The sequence below is a fragment of the Chrysemys picta genome, chromosome 11 (assembly GCF_011386835.1).
Source record: "Chrysemys picta bellii isolate R12L10 chromosome 11, ASM1138683v2, whole genome shotgun sequence".
NCBI classification, from domain to species: domain Eukaryota; kingdom Metazoa; phylum Chordata; order Testudines; family Emydidae; genus Chrysemys; species Chrysemys picta.
In genome coordinates this window covers 40,295,939-40,320,741 of record NC_088801.1, presented here as the reverse complement: position 1 = coordinate 40,320,741, position 24,803 = coordinate 40,295,939, and the positions used below count along the sequence as shown (strand labels likewise).

Below are 24,803 nucleotides of genomic sequence, written 5' to 3'. Positions count from 1 at the left end.
TGCATTACAAAAGGATGGTTTACTTAGCTTAAATCACATTGTTAAACAGACGGGCAAATTTGGCTCTTATTTACACCAATGTGCTTCCAGAGTAACTTCACTGATTTCACTGGAGTTGCACCAGGGATGAATTTGCCCCCGTTGTATCTGAAAAGAGCAACTGTGCGCAATCCTATGTATTCCGGCCAATGATTCCCAAACTGGAGAAGCAGGTGAGCACTTGGGGGTGGTCTGTAGCAGGGTGCTGGTGCAGAAGCACCTAATTAGCCCCTGCTACAGACCACCGGGGGAAACAGATTAGGGCTGACAGAAAAGGCCTGATGCCGGCCTGAGGATTGGCAACAACTGCCAGCCTGACAAGCCAAGGGCTATAAAGGCTGGAAGGGAGCCAGGTGGAGACGGGCAGCCGGGGAGAAGTCAGTCAGGGAGGGAGCTGGAGGCCTCCTAGCTGAAGGCTGACTCTGCCTGTAAGGAAGGTAACCAAACCTGTAAAGCTTGTACACAACCCTGAGGCCTCTCCGAGCCTTACTGGGGAGGGCAAACGGGCCCCAGGAAGAGGGGCGGATTGTGGAACCCTGTTACATAGTGCCATGATGTTGGCTCTTCTTATTTGCAGAAGACAGAAAAAAGAACCGATGAGAGAGGAAAGATAAAACAAAAAGCAAAAGAAGACAGTATGATTAGCTTTGTGCCAAAAAAACAACATGCTTGTAGCACAATGACAGCTAAAATACATCTATACTTATTACTCTTTCATTTGTGAACAACTGTAGTTGCCACAGAGATGTTTCACAATTGTGAATGGGAGAGGAGATGGTTACAAGACAATCTCTCTATTTGTGGCCCACACTATAAAAGTTTGGCAACCAGTTTTAGGTGCTTCTAATGCACCTTGCTGTGGTGGCTGAAGGCACAGAAGAAAAATCAGACCAGTGGTTCATTGCCAGAACTTCCCAATGTAGAAATGTAATTTGAACTAGGTTTTTAAACTAGTATATACACAAACACACCTATGCAGATTTAATTGTATTCTGATCTTGTTTGTGATTGTTGTGAGAAAATAAAAGTGAAGAAAATGGTATTTCACTTGAACCTGAGTGTTGTGAGGTTCTTCCCTCCTCAGGAAAAAAGATTCCATAGCTGAAGACCAGCCACCAAGAATGTTCTGTCAGCATCTCTCATCAGTCTTACTCTTGCTGTAGACAGCTCCATTGTTCCTCAGAAGTGCAGCTGTGGTGGAAAGTCCTGATTGTAGAAGGAGAGGTGATCTTACTCATGGGAAGGTTTTGAAGATCAGGACTATGATCTTGAACTAGATCAGGTATTTGATGAAGAGGCAAGTTAGTGAGTATTAACATCCATGTTGGTTAGCTGACATGCTGTGGCATTCTGGACCAGCTCGAGTTTTTTCAAAGCTTGTGTTCATTCCTGGTATAGCAATAATCAAGTAACAATCAATAATTAATCCTGCATGTGTCAACAGGATGGAATACACTGGTCAGCAAGGTGTCTGTCACATTAGAGCTTAGTGTCCTGGTCAGCTACAAATAGAAGTTGTTCATGGCAGCCATCACTATTTGGGTCTCCAGGATCAGTGAGGAATGCAGAAAGACCCCAAAGCCCCACACCTTTTTTGATGACCTGTCAGTTGAATTGGATGACAGGTGATGAAAGAATGCTAGCTACTTCTTAGAAGCACCTCTTTTCTCACAATCATCACGTTTTTCTTGCCTGGGTTCACCTTCAGCCAGATGCTTCTCATCCACATACTGACTTCACGTATGTTTTGGGACAAGTGGCTTCTGCATTTGATTTTAAGGAAATGTACAACTGTGTGTCATCTGCATACTGCTGACATTTAAGTCCATGGTGTCTTTCAGTCTTCCCTATTGACTGTCTAACAATTTAGCTTACGTAAGACAAGTTTATGTAAAACTGCAGCCTTTCTAATAATGTAGCTTATGTAAAGAGATCTGGCGACATATAAAGACCTGCACATTTTTCAAGATGAAGTTTATTTCTAATGTATAAAAATGCATTTGTCACAAACGCCTTCACACTTCACACCTCGGTATTTATTATCTCTCCCACCATATGCTGCCTCCAGTGTGACTCACTGCAAAGTGACTATACTCACTCACAGTCTTTAAAACAGCCAAATTGCTATGGAATCTGATAATTATTGAACCCAAAGCATTTCCACATAGTGCAAAACGAAGAACTTAGACATCTAAGAAAATTATATTTTCATATATCGGATAATGGATGCCAAAATATTATAGCAGACACCAGAAAGAACTATTATAGTTTGGGTTGCATAAAAATATTATTTAGAAATCATTGTGTAAAGGGCATATGTAACAGTTTTAAAACAGAAAATACAAAACTATTACCTTTGCTATCCTATGCTGACAGTGTATAGGATAATAGATTTTGGCACACAGCCCAAAAAGGTTAGGATTTATAACAGTGCATATACACTGTAGGTCACTAACACAAACCATATAAATGAAGAACACGAACATGCACTAGGGAACTTTTAGTCCACTCCAGCAGGGACTACACGAGCTATTTAGTGCAAACCACATTGGTGCACTTTAGAATTCACACCTGTCTCGTGCGCATTGCCACACTAAGTAGACAAGACCATAGAAAATCAATTCACTCAAAACTACAACACACAAATTTCATTCAAGTGCCACACTGAGATCACCACTTTCCAAAAAAACTTTGTCATCATCGCTACAATCTTGCTACAATACTTCACACATTCTCTTTTACTACAAACCCAGTATTTTACAGTAGTGTCAAAATTCTCCATAAGAATTCTGCTAGGAGTCAGACAAACCCCAGATTTGTTAACCTATTGGATATGTTAAAAGGTAAGCATTCTCCTCAGGCATTTGGGAATGGTAAACTGAGAGACAGTATAACCAGAGGTGTAATTTCTGTGCTTATTACTACTGTGGTTATTATAGTAGCCCAGCATGACCATTATTGGTATGCCATATAGGCTGTTCAGTATTGTGTATCTGGTGAATTTTCAAGTTAGCTTTGTAAACAGTACATTTTACTTATTTTAAAGTGCCTAGAGCTACCAATAAGGGCTTAAAAATTAAAATAAATTAATATTAATTTGATTGTTTATGTAGAAAAAGCTATCATTTAAATGATTAATACTCAGATTATACTTTTTCTTTCTACTAAAAGTTGTTTTAGATATTTTTATTAAAAAGATCTAGGGCTGACAAAATACCAACTACTGCTTTTCCACCCATGCTATTCCAATTATTTGAATGGACCAAATTCTGTTCTCAATTACGCCAACCTAGACCCTTGATCTAGCAAGGCACTTAAGCACATGCCTAACTTTTAGCAAGTGAGAAGTCATATAGGACAACAGCCAAAAAGCCAGAAATGCTATAATTTATTAAAGATATAAAACAATTTTAAATTATTGTCTGTCAAATAAATCATGGAGGAAACAAAACAAAAAGATAACTTCCAAAGAGATTTATAAGCATATATTGTAAAGGTCTTGGTAAGAAAAATGTCCCCAAATAAACGAATTTTTGAAAAAATTACACTCAGCAGGATTTGAATGCATTACCTTTGAAAGAAAAAGCAGACAGTTTAGCCGTTGTGCTATTTAGACATTACCTAATGTCAAGGGTATTTAAAGGTATTACTTTGACCACCAGAGGGAGCCCATGTTGTTATTTCAGTATAGTAGAACTATATGCATGGGAACACATTAAAATAAAACATAACAGAGAGTTCAAACAAAGTATACTCCCATGCAAAAAGTCATGCCAATTACATCTAATTTATTGTGTATATAGATTATTTTGCAAAAGCAGTGAGAAGAAGACAAATGAAGAATAAGAACTTTCCTACTTTTGGGATATATATTTTTCCACAAATAAGGCATATATTAAATTAATTTTCTATGCAATGTTAGAGGAATTAGGCTGTACCAAAACAAAAACAATGTGTCAATGTTACTGTCTGAGGTTAGAATTTATATTGTTAAGGGGTCCCACGGAAAAAATAATATGTGATTATGTAATTAAAGCCCATAACATAATGCATACACATAGGGGGCCTAATTAAAATTGCACATTCTGACAACTGCACATAGTTTTTTGGGTTTAATTCCCTAATTCAAAAACAAAAAAACCCCCAGAAATCCCAACATGAGAAACCATATTGAGCCCCAGCATAGGACACCAACAGGATTGAGATCTTTAGGTCTGCAGCACAGATCTCTTCCACATGAGCTAACAGAGTAAATGATAGCAGTTGTAGGCTGTTACCCTCTATGCGACCATCACTAGAGGAGGATAAGACACATGCTTTGGCAGAGGATTTCACAGTTAATTGCTGACAGGAAAGAAATCCAAAGACTGAAGACTTCTGAGTTCAATTCCAGGTTCTGTAGGAGAGTGATTAGAGCCTCTATGCGCCTAGCCTGGGTCTTTCTCTGCTCCTATCTACCCCTGCCATCCTGCCTTCTTCTCCCTACTGTCTTGATCTTGCAGCTCCCTCTTCCCCTGTCTCCATAACCCCTGGGAATAGTCAGCCAGTTTCCTCCTGCTCCTTCTCACTGCCTGGGTGACAGCAGGAGATGCACTGAGAGCACAGAAGAGACAGTCTTCCTCCTCTCAGTTCCAGTGCCTGGCTCCACAGAGGCCCCTAGCAGCTGGGACAGGGGTGGCCAACCAGAGTCTGAGAAGGAGCCAGAATTTACCAATGTACATTGCCAAAGAGCCACAGTAATACATCAGCAGCCCCCCGTCAGCTCCTCCCCCCCGCCCCTGGCTCCCAACACCTCCCACCCACCAGCAGCCCTGCTGATGAGCGCCTCCCACTCCCTCCCCGCACCTCCCAATCACCTGTTTCATGGTGTGCAGGAGGTTCTGGGGGGGAGGGTGTGGGGGAGGAGCGAGGGCATGGCAGGCTCAGGGGAGAGTGCGGGAAGGGGTGGAGTGGGGGCAGGGCCTATGGCAGAGCCAGGGAGTGAGCAGTGAGCACCCCCTGGCACATTGGAAAGTTGGCGCCTGTAGCTCCAGCCCCGGAGTTGGTGCCTATACAAGGAGCCTCATATTAACTTCTGAAGAGTCGCATGTGGCTCCAGAGCCACAGGTTAGCCACCCCTGAGCAGGGAGAAATAATTGCAGAGAAAGGCTTGTTCAGTTCCTGCAGCCCTGAGCTGGCATGCATGTGCAGAATGTGCCCAGTGCAGATGGGATCTTTGGAGAATTTAGCTGTCAAACTCTAACAAATCTCTCTAACAAGCATGTGTGAACTGAGATTTTTCAGAGGCTTATATCTTGGGCAAAGTGTTATTGGGATGACAAAAGGTGCATCCCTGATGCCAGGGTGACATCCACTGCTAAATTTCAAGTCCCTGCATGGAGGCGCTAGAGCTTCTCCAGGAAAAGACTAAGAATTATTTTTTTTAACATGGACAAACAACATATTTTTCCCCAACCTCATTCTCCGAAATGGCCAACCAGTTTAGCTGAAACTTTCAGCCTCAGGCAGACCCCTGGCCTGGAAAATTTCAACCCAAAAAGTTAAAGATTGGAAAAGTTATAAGCAATTAAAAATAGGGTCCCATGATGGAAAGTATCAGGCAACCTTAAATACAGGCCTGGCTCCCAGCTCCACCTGTACACAATCAGGAGTCTCCTGTCTTCTTATTCTTCTTCTGTAACTTTTTCCAAAATGTATCTGAGATGATCATAGATTCTGTCATTTAGCCTGGAAATTTAAGCTCAACTACTAGACCCATTCATATCTAGGTTTAGTTCTATAAGAATTTTCAAAACTATTTCAAGAGACACTATCATATAATTATTAAACTTAACTACTCCAACAGAAAGTATTTATGTTCTTTTTTCTAAGGTAAGAGAGTCTAGAATTGATTGTTTCCATTCCCCAAAATATAACTGATGACATTAACACAATCATTGCATATTTTGTTTCAGTTATTTTATGCTCAGTTTAATTGTGTCTTTGTATTAAATGATGTGCACTAAAGTAACCCCAAATGCAAATGAATTCCTGTTTGGTACGAAAAAATCACTTAGCAGCTTTCTTCAGACAGAAACGCATTTTTGATCCATTTTAATTGAACCAGGAATACCAAATGCTCCCATATGGTGGGATACTTGGAAGGCATACATTAGAAGAAAAATCTATGTTACTCATCAAAAAAGAAAAAGGTGACAAGAGAAAAAAATTAAGCTATGAACATACAGCTCAAATAATTAGACGGTGAATATGGAAAATCATCTATTCTAGAGCTATTAAAAGAATTAACATAAACCGAATCAGAGATGAATACATTTCATATTTAAAGAGTGGAATATATTCTATTTAATTTGAAGCAAATTTATGAGCCATATGAAAAGATTTGTGAATTATTTACATGCAAAATTAAAACAAGAAAGTTCTACGAAAATAATAAAAACAAAAAAATTGGAAATATATCAGATCCGTGCAGGATGTTTTCTTACATAACATAGTATTTTAAAGAGCTTCCTTTAAACCTCATCCACCTCCGCGCTTGGCTGATCTTTGAAGGGTGCTCTAAACCAGTGGTTCTCAACCAGGGGTCCGAGGCCTGCTGGGGGGCTATGAGCAGGTTTCAGGGAGTCCTCCGAGCAGGGCCAGTGTTAGACTCACTGGGGCCCCGGGCAGAAAGCTGAAGCCCCACAGCATGGGGCTGAAGCCTGGGCCCACGAGCCCTGCCACCCGGGGCTAAAGCCAAAGCCTGAGCAACTTAGCTTTGCGGGGGCCCCTGTGGCATGGGGCCCCAGGCAATTGCCCTGCTTGCTACTCCCTGATGCCTGCCTTGGCTTTTATGTGCAGAAAACCAGTTGTGGCACAGGTGGGCTGTGGAGTTTTTATAGCATGTTGGGGGGGCCTCAGAAAGAAAAAGGTTGAGACTCCTGCTCTAAACTGCACCTACCGCCAGCATCATTAGGGTCATTCCAGTAGCCAAGGCTAACTGTGGCATAAGGATACTCCAGACATGCGATTCTGCACAAACCTAGTAGCTGTTCAAGTGGCTCTGCATTACCCAAAGATTCATCTATACAGGGGGAATCCTTCTCTGGCTGCTAATGCTGGATTTAGGGCAACTTTGCATCCTGGATCAGTGTAAAGCTACCCCCACACATCTGAGAATCTGGACCTGCAGGCATATTTTTCAGGTCAATCAAATCTTTAATTGATAGCAGGATATGAGACTGGTACAAGTTGTTCAGGTTCTATAGTATTGGTATAATTCATAAATGCATATATAAATAAATCTGACATGCAGTAAACTAAACATTTATGCATTTACATATTGTTTGGTGCACTTGCTTTTTTACTTCCTGTAAATAAAAAGAACTATGAACTTGTGGGAAAAGCATAGAACTAGGAGTCATGAGCTATTCTGTTCTACATAGGTTTTTATACCACACTCATCACCATCTTTCAGTAGTGCACTAAGAAAAGTGACTAACATCTCATGTTTATTCTCTCATCTCCCTGAAGAAGAATTGTATGTAAAGTGTTTTGTTTTGGAATGTTTTTAAATATATACATGTGTTGCTATATGTTTATGTCAGAAAAGTCAATATCAAAAAAAGGTTCCTTTCACTTAGAGAAGAAGGTGATATAATTTGTGATGGTCCTTGGTTCCTGGGGGAGTTCATCCCCAGTCTTGACTGGCCCCCAAGAAAGATCTGGGCCTCGCACACAGGAGCTTAACCCTCATTGCAGAAAGTTACATTGTGCCAGAGAAGTGAAATTGTCAGCCACATTCTTCATCCCAGAGCTTTAGCTGATCTTTTAGATAACTTGGACTCAGGCCATTGAGCAACTTGAAGATAAGGGTTGAGACTTTGAACTTGACTTGACATTCTATGGGAAGCCAGGGTAGCGTGTGGAGGACAGGTTTGAGGTGTTCACAGTAGTCTGTGTTGCTGAGGAGAGTAGTGCAGCATTCTGGACCGAGTGGAATTTCCTAAGAACTTGTGATGGGGTACACAAACCCCACAATGGTAACAGAGGATTAATGAGCTGCTCTGGGCTTAGCCAGCCCCACCCCGCCACACCTGCAAGAGATGCACGGACTGGAGGAGGAGCTAAAAGGGAGCAGAACAGCTCACTTGCAAGCAGGCCAGGAAAGAGATTGGACCTGAGAAAAGAGCTGAGGGAAGAAAGGACTTTTCCCTGCAACAACTGCCCAAAGGTGCCTCCCTGAGGGAAGAGAGGCCCTGCTAGAGTTGCCAGTTTTGGTTGGATATATTCCTGGAGATTTCATCACATGACAATCTTTAATTAAAGATTAATCTTTAATTCCTGGAGACTCCAGGCTAATCCTGAAGGATTGGCAACCCTACCTGCTGCAGATACTCCCTGAGGGGGAGGCACTCCCCTCTCTCTCATATGGGCTCAGTGATTGCATTAATTCCCCTTCTTTTGTCTATGGACTACCCCAGCAGGGGAGAGACTGAGGACTGACCTGGCCCAGGGCAAAGCCACCAGATGGGGCAGCTGCCACCGTGAGGAGGAGCCACCACATCACGCATGGCCACAAGGAGGTGCCAAGCGGTGAGCTGACCTCCTGGCACATCTCCTCGCCACAGACAGCGAACTCTGAACAATCCTGGGATGATAGGAAGTGGCTCAGGGAGGGCAGCCGTAAGGTTTCCCAGGTGTCAGACCTTTGATCGGCCTCACAGGGCCCTGAGCCAGAGTCTGGTGGAGTGGGAGGGCCTGGGCTCCCCTACCAAACCCTGCCTCCACAGTACGAAGGGCCTAAGTCCAGACTATGAGGCAATGCTCCCCATGAGCGAAGGCCATCATAGTGCTGAAGACTTCATGTTCAGGTATATTGTATTGCTGTAGGCCAACCAAGAGGTGACAAAGGCGTGGTCATCGTTTGCCAGGATGTGATGGTGTCTCCTAGTCAACTGGAGACAGTAGAAAGCATTACTCACAGATGCTGCCATGTGAAAGCTTAGCAGCAGTGAGGAATCCAGGAGCATTCCTAAGTTACAGACTGAATTGACCAATTGTGAATGTGTACCTTCAACCAAAGGTGATTGCACCATTGCTGCAAACCTTCCAAATGCTTTCCTTTGCTAACCAGCATCACCTGTGTCTTGCTTGGGTTCAGTTTCAACCAGCTGATATCATCCATGAGCTGATCTCATCCAAGCACTGAACCATCTCGGTGGTACCGGTAGTCATATGCCCATATGTGGTGAAGGATAGGTAGAGCTGTGTGACACCTACATATTTCTGGCACCTGAGCCCACATTTATCTAGTGGCTACATGCAGATGTTGAATAAGACAGGAGAGAGCATTGATCCTTGTGGGATTCCACAAGTGAACTTCCGCTCTACTACTTCGCTTCAGCTCTGCTACCGACTTCCTGTGTGGTCTCAAGTATGTTACCTAGCCTCTCTGTGCCTGAGTTTCCTCATAAGTAGAATGGAGATGATCATGCCTCACAGAGGTGTTGTGACCTTAATTCATAAATGTTTTTAGAAAGCTTTTAGAATGGAAGGTGCTATCAGAGTGCGTAGGATTACTATTACTAAATTCATGGAAAAGTGTTAATTTTCATGCAGGATAAGGCTGGGTCAGGAAGTGTTATGCTGTTAGTGAATAACAGAGCGGAAAAAGGAACTGCGTATGCAGTAGTGTCTGTATGCTTAATAAAGGCTAAAAGACATGATTAAGAAAGGTTACTATCTCTGAGGAAGAGGGACAGGCAGACAGGGAGAGGTGGAAGTGAACAAGAACAAATGGTTTCCTTTTTCAATTAGTTATATTCACATTAATGAAATGGGCTAAAGTATTCTTTTGCTTTATCTGCTGTCAAGAGATATTTTCAATTTCCACTTAAAAATTCTATTATTTTTTTAAAGACATAAAATAAATGCATGATTTTAAAATACTATGTCCAGAAAGAAAAACATCCAAGCAACATTATATATCCATGTAACTCTCCCACCCAGGCCCCAGCAGGAACAGACCCTGCTACTATTATTTCTTCCTGCTATTGTGGTTATTTTAAACCCAAACAGCATTACTAATAAATTATCATATGTGTGTTCCAATTGGTTAGTATGAAGGCAGAGAAGCACTTTTTGAAAGGGAATTGAGATTACAGCTATTCTGTGCAGATAAGGTAAAATTCAGCCCTGTGTAAAGGGACAATACAAGGGCTATGCATTACGTAAAACCCACTTAAGCCCTCAAAGTAGGTCTGAATTAGGACTATAATGGTGCCTTGGCTTGCATTGGGCCTCTTCACAGGGATGCATTTCACCCACATACTCTTCCATCCCAGTGACTTTATTATAGAGACGAGCCCCAGATGTGAAGTTCTGATCCAGGCACAAGCTGTTGCCAATTTCAACAGTAGCTGAATATATTTGAGATAACAGACCTTTTTTTTTTATGTCCTGGTCCTGGACCAGCAATGAGAGAGAGAAAAGTTCAGCCACTGGTCTTTGATCCTGCACAGACGAAAGCCCAGTGGTAGCCTGGGATTTTCCATGTGCGATAAAGTTACACATGTGTTTTAAGCCTTTGTAGGACTGCGACCTTTCCCTCCATCCCTTTTTATTGTTTTACTGTTTTTCCAATTTAATGCTATATTTATTCTTTTTTATTTTCAAAGTAGTGAAGAATGATGTGTGATTTACCTTATTACAGTTTTTAGATACTGGGCAAAGAGCATTACTAGACATATTCTCCTTGTCAGGCATCCCTAAAAGAAAACAGGGAATACATCAATACAGCATATTGTGCATTCTCTAAATACTAAAGCAACCATTCATGAAAGTAATAAAAAAATTAGGAGGGTCTTAGCAGTTTGAGTGCATTTACTTATGAGGTTTAGTAGTTAGTGTAAGTTTGATCCACATTATTCAGAAATGAAAAATGTACTTCCTACCTACTTATGAAGGCTATAAAGATGAAATGCCCATTAAGAATAACAAATGTGTAAATCCTACATGTATCGGCAGGTTACCTCCCCCAATTTTAAGATTTCAAGACTGTACATGGGCATTTGGCCGGGCACACATAAAACTCAGAAATTGTTGTGCTCAGGGATTACACTGTGTTTTAATATTTAAAAACAAAAATAGCACTGCCCATAACAACCTATTCTTCTATAAAACATAATATATAGTATAACATTGGTATGTGTTTCTTTAGAAGAACATTCTCTGTTAAGATGTCATATGAATCCCATGGAATGCAGCAACGAGTACTGCAGATACAACAAATATACCAAATGTATAAACATACTGGCCAACATTAGCAGATTTGAGCAACTAAAGTTAGACATCCTACATCCATATTCAGGCACCTAAATAAACATCCTTGATTTTCAGAAGTGCTGAGTATCTACAGCTCCCAAAGACTTCATTTCAATTTAGATACCTAAGTGTGGATTTAGGTACCTAGTTAGGCACACAATTTTGGATGTGTTGCCCTCAGCACTTAACAGAAAAATTGAATGCAGTCCTCAAATTGACTGGTGTGTAGTAGATAATTGTTCCTTGCTATCCCCCACTTCTCACTGCTATCAGCTGAAAAACGGGTAGATAAAAGAAAGAAAGTTGGGGCACCCCCCCCCTTTTTTTTTACGGTGGACACTGACACCACTTCCTGTCCACACTAAAAAAAAGATCATGCATCACAATGCTTAAAGAGAACAAAACTCCAATATCTAAGGAGGAGGGACAGTTTTAAAAACTGATTTCCAAATATATATATATATATATATATATATTTACTTACTGTCATTGTTAGAGCCACTTTCCATAACACCATAAGGAGGAGCCAGAAGTCCTGACATGTACTGTCGATATTTCTGAAAAACAGTGACAAATTCACTAAGATACAGATATACATTCCATTCCTTGGGTGAAGTGATGTTTGCATTCATGAGGTCTGCTCTGTTGTGCTTCACATGCACCTGAGCTGTATATTAATGGCCAGTAAGAAATGCCCTATCATATCATAAAGCTATAATAAATGCTTTATCATTTAAACAATTGCTTGCTCTTTTGATCTGTGTTCATTGCATTGGCTATATCAAAAGTCATAATGCATTTCCACTCACCTCCCTTCCTGACCTACCCAGAGTGTATGATTTTGGGTTCCAGCATAAGTTGATATAGTTGATACAGAAGTGTGACACATGAACATTTATGCAACTTTTTGTAAGGCTTGTTTGAAATTAAACCAAATTTAACAAGTTGTTTTATCTTAGAGGGAGGAGGGAAGGCCACTAATTAAGAACATAACATACTAATGGCTATACTGGGTCAGACCAAAGGTCCATCTAACCCAGGGGTTGGCAACCTTTCAGAAGTGGTGTACCGAGTCTTCATTTATTCACTCTGATTTAAGGTCTCACGTGCCAGTAATACATTTTAATGTTTTTAGAAGGTCTCTTTCTATAAGTCTATAATATATAACTAAACTATTGTTGTATGTAAAGTAAACAAGGTTTTAAAAATGTTTAAGAAGCTTCATTTAAAATTAAATTAAAATGCAGACCTCCCCCCCGGACCAGTGGCCAGGACCCGGGCAGTGTGAGTGCCACTGAAAATCAGCTTGTGTGCCATCTTTGGCATATGTGCCATAGGTTGCCTACCCCTGATCTAACCAGTATCCTGTCTTCCAACCACGGCCGGTGCCAGATCATTAAGAGGGAGCGAACAGAACAGGGCACTATATCGAGTGATCCACCCGTCATCCAGTCTCAGCTTGTAGCAGTCAGGTGGTTAGAGACACCCAGAGCACGGGGTTGTGTCCCTGACCATCTTGGCTGATAGCCAACAATGGATCTATTCTCCATGAATCTATCTAATTCTTTTTTGAACTCAGTTATACTTTTGACCGTCTTAACATTCCATCGCAACGAGTTCCACAGGTTGACTGTGCACTGTGTGAAGAATTAATATGGTGTTCATCAGTAAGAATTTTTCTACTGCATATTATTATCTTGCCTACAGTTTCTAGGCTAGACACAGTTTAAAATATAGATCCCAACAAACTGTAAATTGAGGGTGACAATTCTGAATTATTTATTCCATCACATTAAATAAACAGAGGTTTCCAAAACCACAAAAGCATAGTACACACATTAATACACTGTTTCAATATTTAAACTGCAGTAACAGTCTGAATTTTAGATTGATGAAAATAGTGTCCATTACATCACTGTAAGCTTTATAATCATAACTGGTGTACAGTAATTTATATTGTTCTTCAGTGAATACTGGTATAGTGTAGACATGATCAATAGCACTCAAAGCTTACGTAACTTGCTGTCTGGGATTTAAGTAACTCCCCACTAACCTGGGAAATAATATTATGGGAAACACTGTCCTATTTAATACAAAAACATATAGGGAATACCTACAGGCAGTTTTGTTTTCAATCATATAGTGCCATCATGCTTAAGGGTAAACTTTTGGAATTGGCAGGCAATCAGCTTGTACCGATGGGAATACTAACACTAATTAATAGGGTAGGATGTATCTTGTAGCCTGGCTATTTACGCACTGAGTTGAAGTTGAACAAAATAACTAGTTTAAATGCATGTAGGTTTCAACTAAGTATACATTAACAATTGAACCACAAAACTTCTCTTATAATACAATTCTAATTAAAAAGGCTTATTCTTTGCCCTCTGGGACTGGCTTGAAGTATTCGCTTTAAATATGCTGTCTGCTGGATTTTAATAGATGCCTGAATTACTTTTTCAAAATTTCTTCTGTATGGAATTGGATATAAAAATGCCATTAGTTCTGGTTCTAAAGAATGAATGCCTTGTATTCTAACTGGTAACAAAAGCTACAAACTTGTATATATGTATATTTTATATATTATGTTTAAGTTTATTCATCTTAATAACCCAACCCTATTTTTAGCCAAATTTTACCACTAAAAGCTTAGTAATATTTTATTTAAACCTCATACATAAGCCACCTACAAACTATTAGGAGCAAAATATTTGCAATCAGAACTAAGTATTCCTGGGGCTTTAGCCCTTACAAAATCCTCCTCTCTTCCACATTGTGTATCTCTTCTGCATACCACATTCAGCTCTTGTCCTGTGAATGAAACTTCCAATGACATCACTAAGAGACCCACAGAGAGCAGCAGAGATGAGAATTTTGCCCTTAGTTTTAAAAAAAAATGTGCATTTCTCACCATCATATCATGTTCCTTGTCAACTGCAGCACTGTAGTTTGTTCTCTGGCTAATTCTTTAATATGCTTCCTGACTAACTTGCTTATGAAAGGAAACAGGTAATATACGTCATTTCCAAAAATGATTTGGGACTAACTCAGTGAAAAATACACAGAGAACTCTTAATGAACCACATCCACATACACACAGACACTACTGCTGTCAGCAGGCATTCAACCTTCAGCACCAAAAGTGCAAGTTTTACACTTCTGTTGAGAACTCTTTGCTGTGGGATGTAACTAGCCTGAATAATTGCTAGGGTCAGCCACAAAGGGAGAGATATAATCACACACAAGAAACCAGTGATACCCAATACCACCGGGAGCTGATACGTTACGGCTGCTAGAATCCCATGTGGCTTTCTGTATTATAGAAACCTACCATTATTTAAAACACAACCCCAGTTTTAAGTACCCCCAAACTTTGTAGATAGTCTCTAGCAGTATAAACAAGTCCAATATTTCAGGCTCAGCGCATATATTATTTGCTTAATTATTTGGGTTCACAATGCTTAAGCTTTGGAATATCATTCACTATCTTCCTTGCTTATGTGCAGCCATAGCCACACGCAGCCCAGTGTTACACCAGAGGAAGCCACAGCAAACAAGGCCTGGAAGGCAGATAGTCGGATTTATGCCACTAGAAGACCCTCCCATTCTACTGGGGTGGGCCTGCTCAGGGGACCAGTACAGCAATGGGTATTGCTGGCCAGCAAGGCAGTAAAGCCAACATTACTGGGGAGGCACTGATTCACTGCCTCCCCTTAGAAATCTCTGCTCTAAACGACTTTAGGGCCTCAGCAGCAACTAAAGCTGCCCTCCCCACTACAGCAGAAAGCTTGAGAGAAGGCAGGCATCAGTATCATCAGTGCTTTCCTGTCAGAATAACCCTCCCACCTGGGGTGCAGGTTGCCACAAGGAGGTGCAATTCACACCACTTTGTATTGGCTTTGGATGAATATTGCTCAATGTGACTAAAAAGGAGCCTTTCCTCAGTCAAAAAACATTCAGTTGCAGAGAGGTTAGATTATCCCACACTGAGGAAGCGTGTGTGCTAAGGATAGGCTGCATAGAGATTCACAATATCCGGCTGAGTAATGGAGTCCCAAGCATGCCATCTTTCAAAGCTGAGATAATGAGGAAAATACAATATTAAATGCAAGACCTAGCTTGTTACTGCAGTGTCTGTAAATAAAAAGAAAATGTGATAAACAAAAGTGTTCTGCTTGGGAACATTTGCAATGATTCCGCAGATTAAAAGAACCAAATATTTACATAAGATTTTTTAGAATGCATTCCGTTTGTGGTACGAGCCTAAGAAAAAGTGTCTTACAAAAGGCAAGAGTAGCTTTCAAATCACCAGCAGCCTGCTTATTACTAGGAGCCTTGAAAATCTGTAAAACCAACATGACAGCAGGTTTTCAAACTACACTCCGTGACCTATTCATCGTGTCTTCATTACACTTTCTAAATCTACCAATTTACAAACTCCATGATGCAACGGTTTAAAGATTAGAGCCTCCCTGCATCTTCTGTGCAAATTCAGGACCCTGCAGATTAGCATCAATAATAAAGACACTATTTTTTCTTACAGTTTTTAACCAGATCACTTCCATAATGTCCATGCAGTTGAGAAGCAAAGGAGAGTTTTAAAGTGCAAACATTAGGGGAAAACTAAGGAGGACAACATATTCTTCAGGATGGGGGGTGTGGGGGTATGATGCTAGTGAATTTTCACATGCTTACAGTTTTTAAAGACACACACAAGCATGCTTTTCAGAGCATCCCCCACACACTGTTAGTTGGATCGTGTTCAGTGGTACTTGGCTGCTGGTCTCAAATTATGTTTTCATTATAACTAGATTTCCTTCCACAGCATTAACATAATTTGGAAAAGACTCTTACATAACAGCTTTTCAAAAGAGGTTTGTTTATTTTTAGTGCCAATGTAAACTCTTTACAAGCCCATTCAATGCTATTAGGAAGGACAATGATTGTGAACTATTTGGGGATACCTGGAGGATAAAATGTGCTAAATTACTACCCACTCCCTGCCCTTTTCTGTTGCAAACCTCTGAAGCAAAGAATGGAAAGGACACATGGTAAGCAAAAGTCACCTATTTAGAACAAACACTACAAATAAAATCATATGCTATTTAACGATGTGTCTAAGTATAAGATCCTATGTTTGCTCCCCCCCTCCATTGCTTTATAATATGTAAAGGGGAGCAGAGCCACAAAAATCCTGTGAACAGGGGTCATGCTGATGGCAAATTCTGCTGCACATAGCTTGCCTTCTACAAGAACTATGAAAAAGCTCAGTTCTAAATGAACAAAGAGGGGCACACATCACAGGGGAAAGGATGTAACTGGGGAACAGTCACCCAACATGGTATGTTCCTCTTTCCACTATGAGCCAAACATTATGCACCAAAACAGGAACCATTACTGGAGCTTGGATTGACAAATGGGGGAAAATACAGAGTTCAGGTATTGGATAGAAGCCAATGCCAATGCTGGCCAGCCCTGGAGAGGGGAGGATGCAGCAGAGAAGCAACTGTTCAAAAATGGCTCTCCTTAGGTTGTTTCCTTGCAAGTGAGTGAGTGTGAGAATCGAACAGAGTCCATAGGTTCAGAAACAAAAGATCAAATCCCCAACTAATCTTTCTTAGGCTTTGAAATCTTCTCCAGATTTACAGAACACTCATTACTTTATACTAGTCAGCTATTCAGGCTCTGCAGAGGTGAGCATCAGGAGCTAGTTACAATTCCTTACCGTGGCGGGTCAATCTATGCCAGAGCTACCCAGACTGGAGCACCCTAGCAATTGGTCTCAGCGGAGTGGAACTCTATGCTGGAGTTTGGTGGAACAGCTGGTCGCAGGAACTGGCTCCACCAGCTTTATGTCGGTGGGAGTTCCTTTCCATCGGGGGAATTCCCTGTTGCCAATTTTCAAGCACAATCTGGTCCCTGAATGGCACAAAAGGACCCGATCATATTCAAAGATCTAGCCCGAGTTGTCTATTTTCTTAATATGATAAATATTTGATCAGCACCGATGCCCTCAAAAACTGCTTTTTCTGAGCTTTGGTCATACTGCTCGTACCAGGCAAAACAAACAATTCAGGCTTATATGGTATGTTGCTACTTCCTGTGTTCATATGGAAACTGAATTTTCTCCAAAACTATACCGAATGATGAAAAATAGCCAAACGAGCTGCATTAAGTCCCCCTTCTTACTACCAAGCACAGATCATTCTTCTCAAAAACAAACTTTTACCATATGGCTAATATTCTTTGTGTTCCAAAGGTCACTCTTCATTGGACTAAAGGCAGACCCCAAGTCTTGGATAAATGGCCTAACATATCTGCATATTCTGGGTTAACATTGCATTCACCAGCAGATTATGGTAAAGCTATGCAGGAACATTAGGCATTTTCTCACTTTCTATACCATGCTTGTTCCTAAAGAAAAACCATATGACACATTCACATTTGTACAATATTATGTTCTGAGACTTGCAGAAAACTCACTGGCGTGATTCTGATGTAAGATATTGCCTGCTCAGTATATTAGGGTAATTAGTAAGTGTAAATGCAAGCTCAAATAGAAAAAAAACCCCACACTGCAAGTCAATGCCACTTAATTGAATGTCATAAAAAGGACTTGCCCAAGGGCTATTTATTATTGGAAAGTAAATCCTTGACCGAGGTTGCAGTAATATCATTACTACTACTGCCATAACTGACTCAGATGTTAACCCAATCTAAATTGGAGTGGTGATAAGCACCTGAAAAAACTATTCAGATAAGGGCAAACTTTCAGGAAGTGAAGCAACTCGGGTTCCTCAGCATCAACGGTCCAAAACTTCACCTACTGATTAAGCAATTTAGACTTTATTTTAAAATTGATTTTTACAGCAAAATTGACTCCAGAACAAAAAACTGTTCACACCACACGCTCCATGCTCCCTTAAACTGGGCTTCAAGACAGTGGCAAAGGAAGTAACCCAGGCATGTAAGAAATGAATAGGGATTCTTGTGTGGATTTCACTCTAAAATGTGCTGTTTGAATTTAATTTTTCTCACATCTCCAAAGAGGGGGATTAATCTGTGTCATTCCATTACTTATAGATGTGTATTGAACAGCACGCATCATAGCGGAAATCCAATTGGCTGATGTAAATTCCATCTCCTGGTAGTATCCATGTGACTTACAGTCAAGAGAACCTAATGAAAATAGTTTGAACTTTGTTCACAAATACAAAGCAGCTATTGGTGGTAATACAATAAGATAGAATAATGTGAAATACTTATTGTATCACCACACTGCATATGTTATGGAGCGCATACACTGTACTATGGGATAATTTTTATCTCAGTACAAAAGGAAGCTATGTACATAAACTACATACAGACATACATGATTTGTGTTGGACAGTGCTTTAAAATCTATTATATATTCCTAAATACTAGCATATCTACCATGCAGCCAATATAATGAAATTCAAGTATTTTCTAAAATAATTTAAAAAAATTAGAAAGGAAAATGGAGACTAAATTAAATGAAAATAATAAGGCAACAAGTAAAGATTAAACATATTTTTCCTGAAATGCAGAAAGAGAATGAATAAAAAGTGATACTAAAATGTTTTATTAGACAGGTATAAAGCAGACATTTTTGTATTCAAATATTCTCTAAATATGTCAGCATTACTCGCAAAACCTCACGGCCAAAAGTCAGTTGACTTCTGATCCCAGAATTAACCCAGTACATATTGTACCATGTACACACAAAATTAATCTTGCACATTTTCCCTCGTTTATTTACCATTTTTCAAAATGTTTTCAGCTTGGTTCTAATCAAATTTGCTTTCGCGTTTATTTCACTTCTGTGTCTTGGGGGTACATTTTTTCTGCCACATTCCTGCTTAAATCAATTTACTGTGCTTGAAAAACTTTGTGTGCAGAATTTGCTCGATCACAGAATCTCCTTGAGTTTAAGTCAAGAAGAAAAATGTGCCCAGTGCATTGAAATCATGCCAAATAAGTGACGTAGCTAAGAGATATAAATTTTAGATAAAAGCGCACTGTAAAAAATCAGCTCCCAGGAAATTAATGCATGAGCAATGATTAAACAAATTACTCAGCTCTATTCTACTACATCTAATTTAAATATAGAAATGACATCATGCAGCTCTCTGGTTCTAAACTCAGCATGTTTAATTCTGTTTCCTAGAGGAATCCACTTAGTAAATGGATTTGAGGGGGATTGTGCATGCTCAAATGAGGGCAGAAAAAAATATATAAAGGAAAAAAAATGACCCATCTGCAACATTCTTTCACTACACTTCTAAAATTGTGACATAAATCATTTACTTAAACTATGTAAGTTACAACTAAATATCTTTAGAGTGCAGTTCAAGTAGAAAGTACCTAAAAAAAGAACATTATGAGATTCCATATATATTCTCTCTCAATGATCTCCATACTGAATTTGTTCAATAGACAAATCAGATGATGATTTCTCTAAGTGCCCTGGCTGCAATCTTAACCCAGTATCTGAAAATCAAGCTGTGTTCTTTCTGCCTCTTCTATCATAACTTGTAAAGATTCTGCAAATCACAACTTAGCAGGAAATGTTCTGAATGATGCATGCAGCAGAACAGTATCTATCTCCCTCTTCAAGCTGTTCTTGAGTGCTAACAATTGTGAAACTGTTTTTAACAGTGAAGTCAACAGATATGACTTGAAAACACACACAGAGCAGAACTATTGAGTCGGAAAGTGCTGTTTTAACATAACCGTTTTTCTGACAATGGTCATCCTTTCAGTTCCATGCACAGCACTAACTCAGCACTAACTTAGATCTCGCCAAGTCTGACAACATTGCTAGGGTCCGATTCTCACAGGGGTGAGCTAGTCTGGAACAGTTTCCTCAATTTGTTGGATAAAGGGGTTCCTTTCGACATTAGGCAGGTGCAGTTCCTTTTTCCATATGTATTGCTTTAATAATGAGAGTACTGAAGAAGTGCTCTTCAGGTCAGTTTGATGTGGGTGGGTGGCCTGTAAGAAGGTGCAGAGACTCTTGTGAGAAGCTAACAAATAGGTGGATGAGGCCAGGGGCACCCCCAGAAATTTTTCACATGGTATGCACCACCAATCCCAGTGGAGCTATCTCCGCTGCAGCTGCTGGCCCCAGTGCCTTACCCACCAAGTCTGTGCCAGCCTCAGCCCCCCTTTTCAGCCTGGCCTGCCCAGGTGCAGTGTTACTCCCCATCCCAGAGAGGGGACGTGGGCTGCTGGAAGGTGGGGAGAGGTTGGGTAGGCCTCCAAGGGAGATGGAGGGGGCCCTGTTGTGTAAGCTGGCTCCATGGCAGTGGCAAGAAGGAACAGCGTTGGCTGCCCCACTGCCACTCAGATTGGCCCCACCGGCTCTCCAGCATTACACGCAGTGGGGTTAAAACTGAGTGAGTGGTGCTGCAATCTAGTGCACAGCGGTTGCAGTGCCACTTGGGTTTGCCAAATTTGCCAAATGTGAGTGGCACTGCTGCCCCCGTGCACCAGGTTGCAACGCCACTCACTTAGCTTTGGCTCTGCCAACGCCGGTCATGATGGAGGGCCAGCAGGGACAAACCTGAACGTGGGACAACCAGCGCTGCTCCTCTTCACCACTGCCAGTGGTACACACCATACATAACGTGCATATGGCTACAGCTGCCACTAGATGAGGCTGGAATTTGTCAGGTCCTGACAAATATCTATGGGCTGCCGTCTACGCTACATCTAACACACGAAGCCCCTCTCTGAACTGATCCATCTGTCCCTTCCTGGAGCAGATCCTCAGCTGGTGTAATGTGTCACAGCCAATGGGCCTGTGGCAATTGACATCACCTGAGGATCTGCCCCTCTATCTGCTCCTCCTCCATATTACTGTTCTTCTGAGACACCGCTAAGAAATCAGCCCGTTAATTATGGATAAGATGAAGGACAGCTAGGGATACAGCTGGCATTATATGAAAATACACAATTTTAAAAATCAAGTATGTATTTTCATATAAAAATTATATATATTTGATCATATCCTGTCTCCTCTACAACCATATGTCATTTGCAATCTTAGATTTAGATCAGGGACTATGTTTGTGTACATACGTACAGTGGCTAGCACGATGGAGCCCTATCCCTGCCTGGTGCTCCTAGGTACTATGGTAATATAAATATAGTAAATATGTTATTGTTGTTATATTTCATAACAGTTGTTGGGTAAATCCTACTCTCTATTAATGTTCATGTTCTTCTGTATCCATCAATGTAGCAATGGAGTATAGGATCTGGTCCACTTCAAGATCCCAGTGACATAGATAAAGTTATGCAAGCAAAATTTATATTGCTCTTTTTCCAATAGTAGTAATGTTGACTAGGGTAGATTAAGACTGAGTAGCCTGAATATGTCCCCCTCTGTCCTGTCTCCCCAAATGTATATTGGTACCAGCAGCTGGGGAAATAAAAGACAACAGCTGATTTGACATCTACGTGAGCATACTGTGTTGAGTTATGCCAATTTCTGGAAGAATGACTACAGCTTGATCACATGACTATCTAAAAGATAACCACTACAGCGCAGTAAAGAGACCTACCTCTTCATCCAACTTTAACAATCATCATGCCCAAGGTACATTACATAACCTATATCTCATTGTGACACTCACTCCATCCCTCGACCGTGCCCCACATGTATAAAAGGGGGTGGGAAAGCACTCATCGACATACCTAACAGGGGCATTTTGTTTTGAAAGCATTTTGAAAGCATTGCAAGTATTATTATTGTAATGTGCCCAATTGTTTCTGATTTCCTTTAGCATGTAAAATAGGGAATAATGTGTATTGGAGAGGTTCGTAACATTCTCTGAACCAAACTCTTGTTCCACCACGACAATGTTCTCTTCCAAATGTGTTAGGGTGATATACATTAATAGGCCTGCGCTTGAATGTTATGAAAAAGAGGGCTGATTTGAACAAAAGTGAGCGGTAATTAAGTACAAGTTATTTATATAAAGTATCCAGTGAAAGTCGTGCTGAAGTGGAAGGTATAAATTGTGCTCTGTGAAATTCTATAGAGTCAGCACAAGGTCTATGCAGCACTTAAATCCTAAAAATAGGACTTCAGTAGGACGCAAATAGTGCATAGGGGTCTCATGAGAGCCCTAGAGATCAACAGAGTGAGCTGATGTGTAATATTGGTGCTCATATTTACAACTCCCAAACAGAGAAATGTTCTTCAACAAGCTTGTTTTCAGCTGGAAGAAAATTGAAATCAATGACAAACCCCATGATGAGTTCAATAGGACAAGACTTCACCTTGAGCTTTTACCTCTCATAAAAACCATCTGCCATCTGAAGTCCTTCTACTATAAAATCAGTTCTTTTGATAGGTAATCACATAATGAGAAGACAATTTCTGCGATGATTATAGCTAACAAAAATGAGTTTATTTGGTAAGTGCAAGTAAGCAAAATATAAATGTGTTTTCCTCCGAGTGCAGCTCACTGAATTATCTTTTCTTGAATGATTTTTTTAAAAATATTACTTTAATTATAACATGAGTAGCTTTAATAGAAGTTTGTACATATCTCTCAATGTTGTTGCAAAACCTTAACATGCTATAGGAAAATCAAAGCAAAAAAACCCAAACACTTGAGTACAAACTGTACAATTATATTGCAATTTGTGTGTGCAAGCCTTGATCTGCCCAGTGCATGGAGAACAGTGTGACATTGACAAACAATTCAAAAAAATCTGATAAGTATTATTTAAGAGGATCCTGTAATGCCTGGGCCCCACACCAAAAATACAGTCACTATTATAGCACCACTGAAGTTAACTTGCCAGTTCATGTGGCTCAGAACCCACCACACCCAAAACATTATACAGGTTGTAGAGTAATTAGTGCCACTCACAGTGTTTCCACAATAGCACTTGCCAGTTGCAACCATATTTCAACTATTTTCTACCACAGTTAAGCCCTAGCATGGTTGTACCATCTACATTCATAGTTAGAAACCATGCTGATAAACCATGCTTGAATCCTCCTATGAAAGCAGTCTGAAGTGCAGTTTCTAATATATGGAGTTACACCTATCTCATAGAACTGGAAGGGACCCTGAAAGGTCATTGAGTCCAGCCCCCTGCCTTCACTAGCAGGACCAAGTACTGATTTTGCCCAAGGTGGCCCCCTCAAGGATTGAATTCACAACCCTGGGTTTAGGGGGGCCAATGCTCAAACCACTGAGCTATCCCTCCCCCCCTTCTTCTTTCTTCTACTTCTACTATTTCTAATGTGTTTGTTTGTAATAAAGCCCTGTCTGTATTAGGCCTCAAGGCTTCAAAATCTAGAGATGTAAATGAGTAAATAGATGCTAAGTATTATCATTATTCACTACAAAGCAACCAACATTAACAATGGTGGTTAAATCTGGTTGCAGCTCAAGTGTGTTGTAACATATGAAGAGTGCCAAATTGTGTTGTAACCTACAAAGTAACTGCCAACCGTACTGGTTTGGATGGGGCAGTCCCAAGTTTTTGACCTCTGTCTCCAGTCCACCCAGGCAACTTCCTCAGCCTGAAAACATTTAATTTATACTGTAGTTATCCATTTGAGCTACTAAAGCTATTGCACTCACTACTGCTATGCAGCTCGAAACAGCATGACTAGATGCAGGCTCTCAGCCTACCTTAAGTGTTTTTTTCTGTAGGCAGCTTCACCTGTTTCTCCCCAGCCCAAATAGCATTTTCAGCCCCCATCATGAAAGGGTGCAATGAAAGAAAGCAGGTCTTGGAGACTGCGAAGAAGGAGGGAAATCCCACTGAGGCAAGGCTTGGAAAGGCAAAAAATGTATAACTTAAGCAGAGCCTCTTTTACTAGAGAAGGGAGATGAGCAGAAACACATGAAATCAGGTAGGGGCCTTGCCATGCATACCTAATTTACCTGGAAGGAATTCACATCCTGTGGTGATGGACGCAATGGAAAACCCTAAGATAAGCAGACTGAAAGGAAGTGGGTTCTCCAGAAGGAGACACCACAGCTGGCTGAAGGAGGGAAAAACTGAAACACCATGGAGAGTGAAAGGAATTCAGGGAACATGGGAAGAGAGAGAGGGAAAAGGTTGAGATGACCCACAAATATGCTAAATGGAGGAACAGGCCTGCCATCTACCCCAATGGTGCTACTGGGGAAAGGATGTTTACACATGAGAGGGTGAATGAAGGAACCAGACAAGTAGGAGAACTGTTAAGACTGGCTATGTGTGAGATGGCTTTGAGGCCAGGTGGGAGGTTTCTATAGGTCCAGATAAACATCCACATAAGATACTGCTCAAAACCTTTGAAAGTTCTCCCATCACTGGCTTAATTTATATATTTATAGTGAATTATGTATAATTTTACAATGTGTCATCATGGCAAAACATCAAGTTCTAAGGCAAAGTTATAATATAATATATGGGGCAGA

General features: G+C 40.6%; 1 protein-coding gene across 7 annotated transcripts in view; it reads right to left on the bottom strand.

Annotated features, from left to right (window-relative positions):
* The window catches only part of RAPGEF4 (Rap guanine nucleotide exchange factor 4), a 299,132-nt gene that overhangs the window by 86,740 nt on the left and 187,589 nt on the right, over nucleotides 1–24,803 (bottom strand). For all 7 annotated transcript variants that reach the window (XM_065561831.1, XM_065561832.1, XM_008178407.3 and 4 more), the window contains 2 exons: nucleotides 11,828–11,900; nucleotides 10,723–10,787 (listed from right to left, as the gene is read on the bottom strand). In XM_065561831.1, the coding sequence (XP_065417903.1) occupies nucleotides 10,723–10,787; nucleotides 11,828–11,900 (138 nt within the window). The remainder of the gene's footprint in view (nucleotides 1–10,722; nucleotides 10,788–11,827; nucleotides 11,901–24,803) is intronic.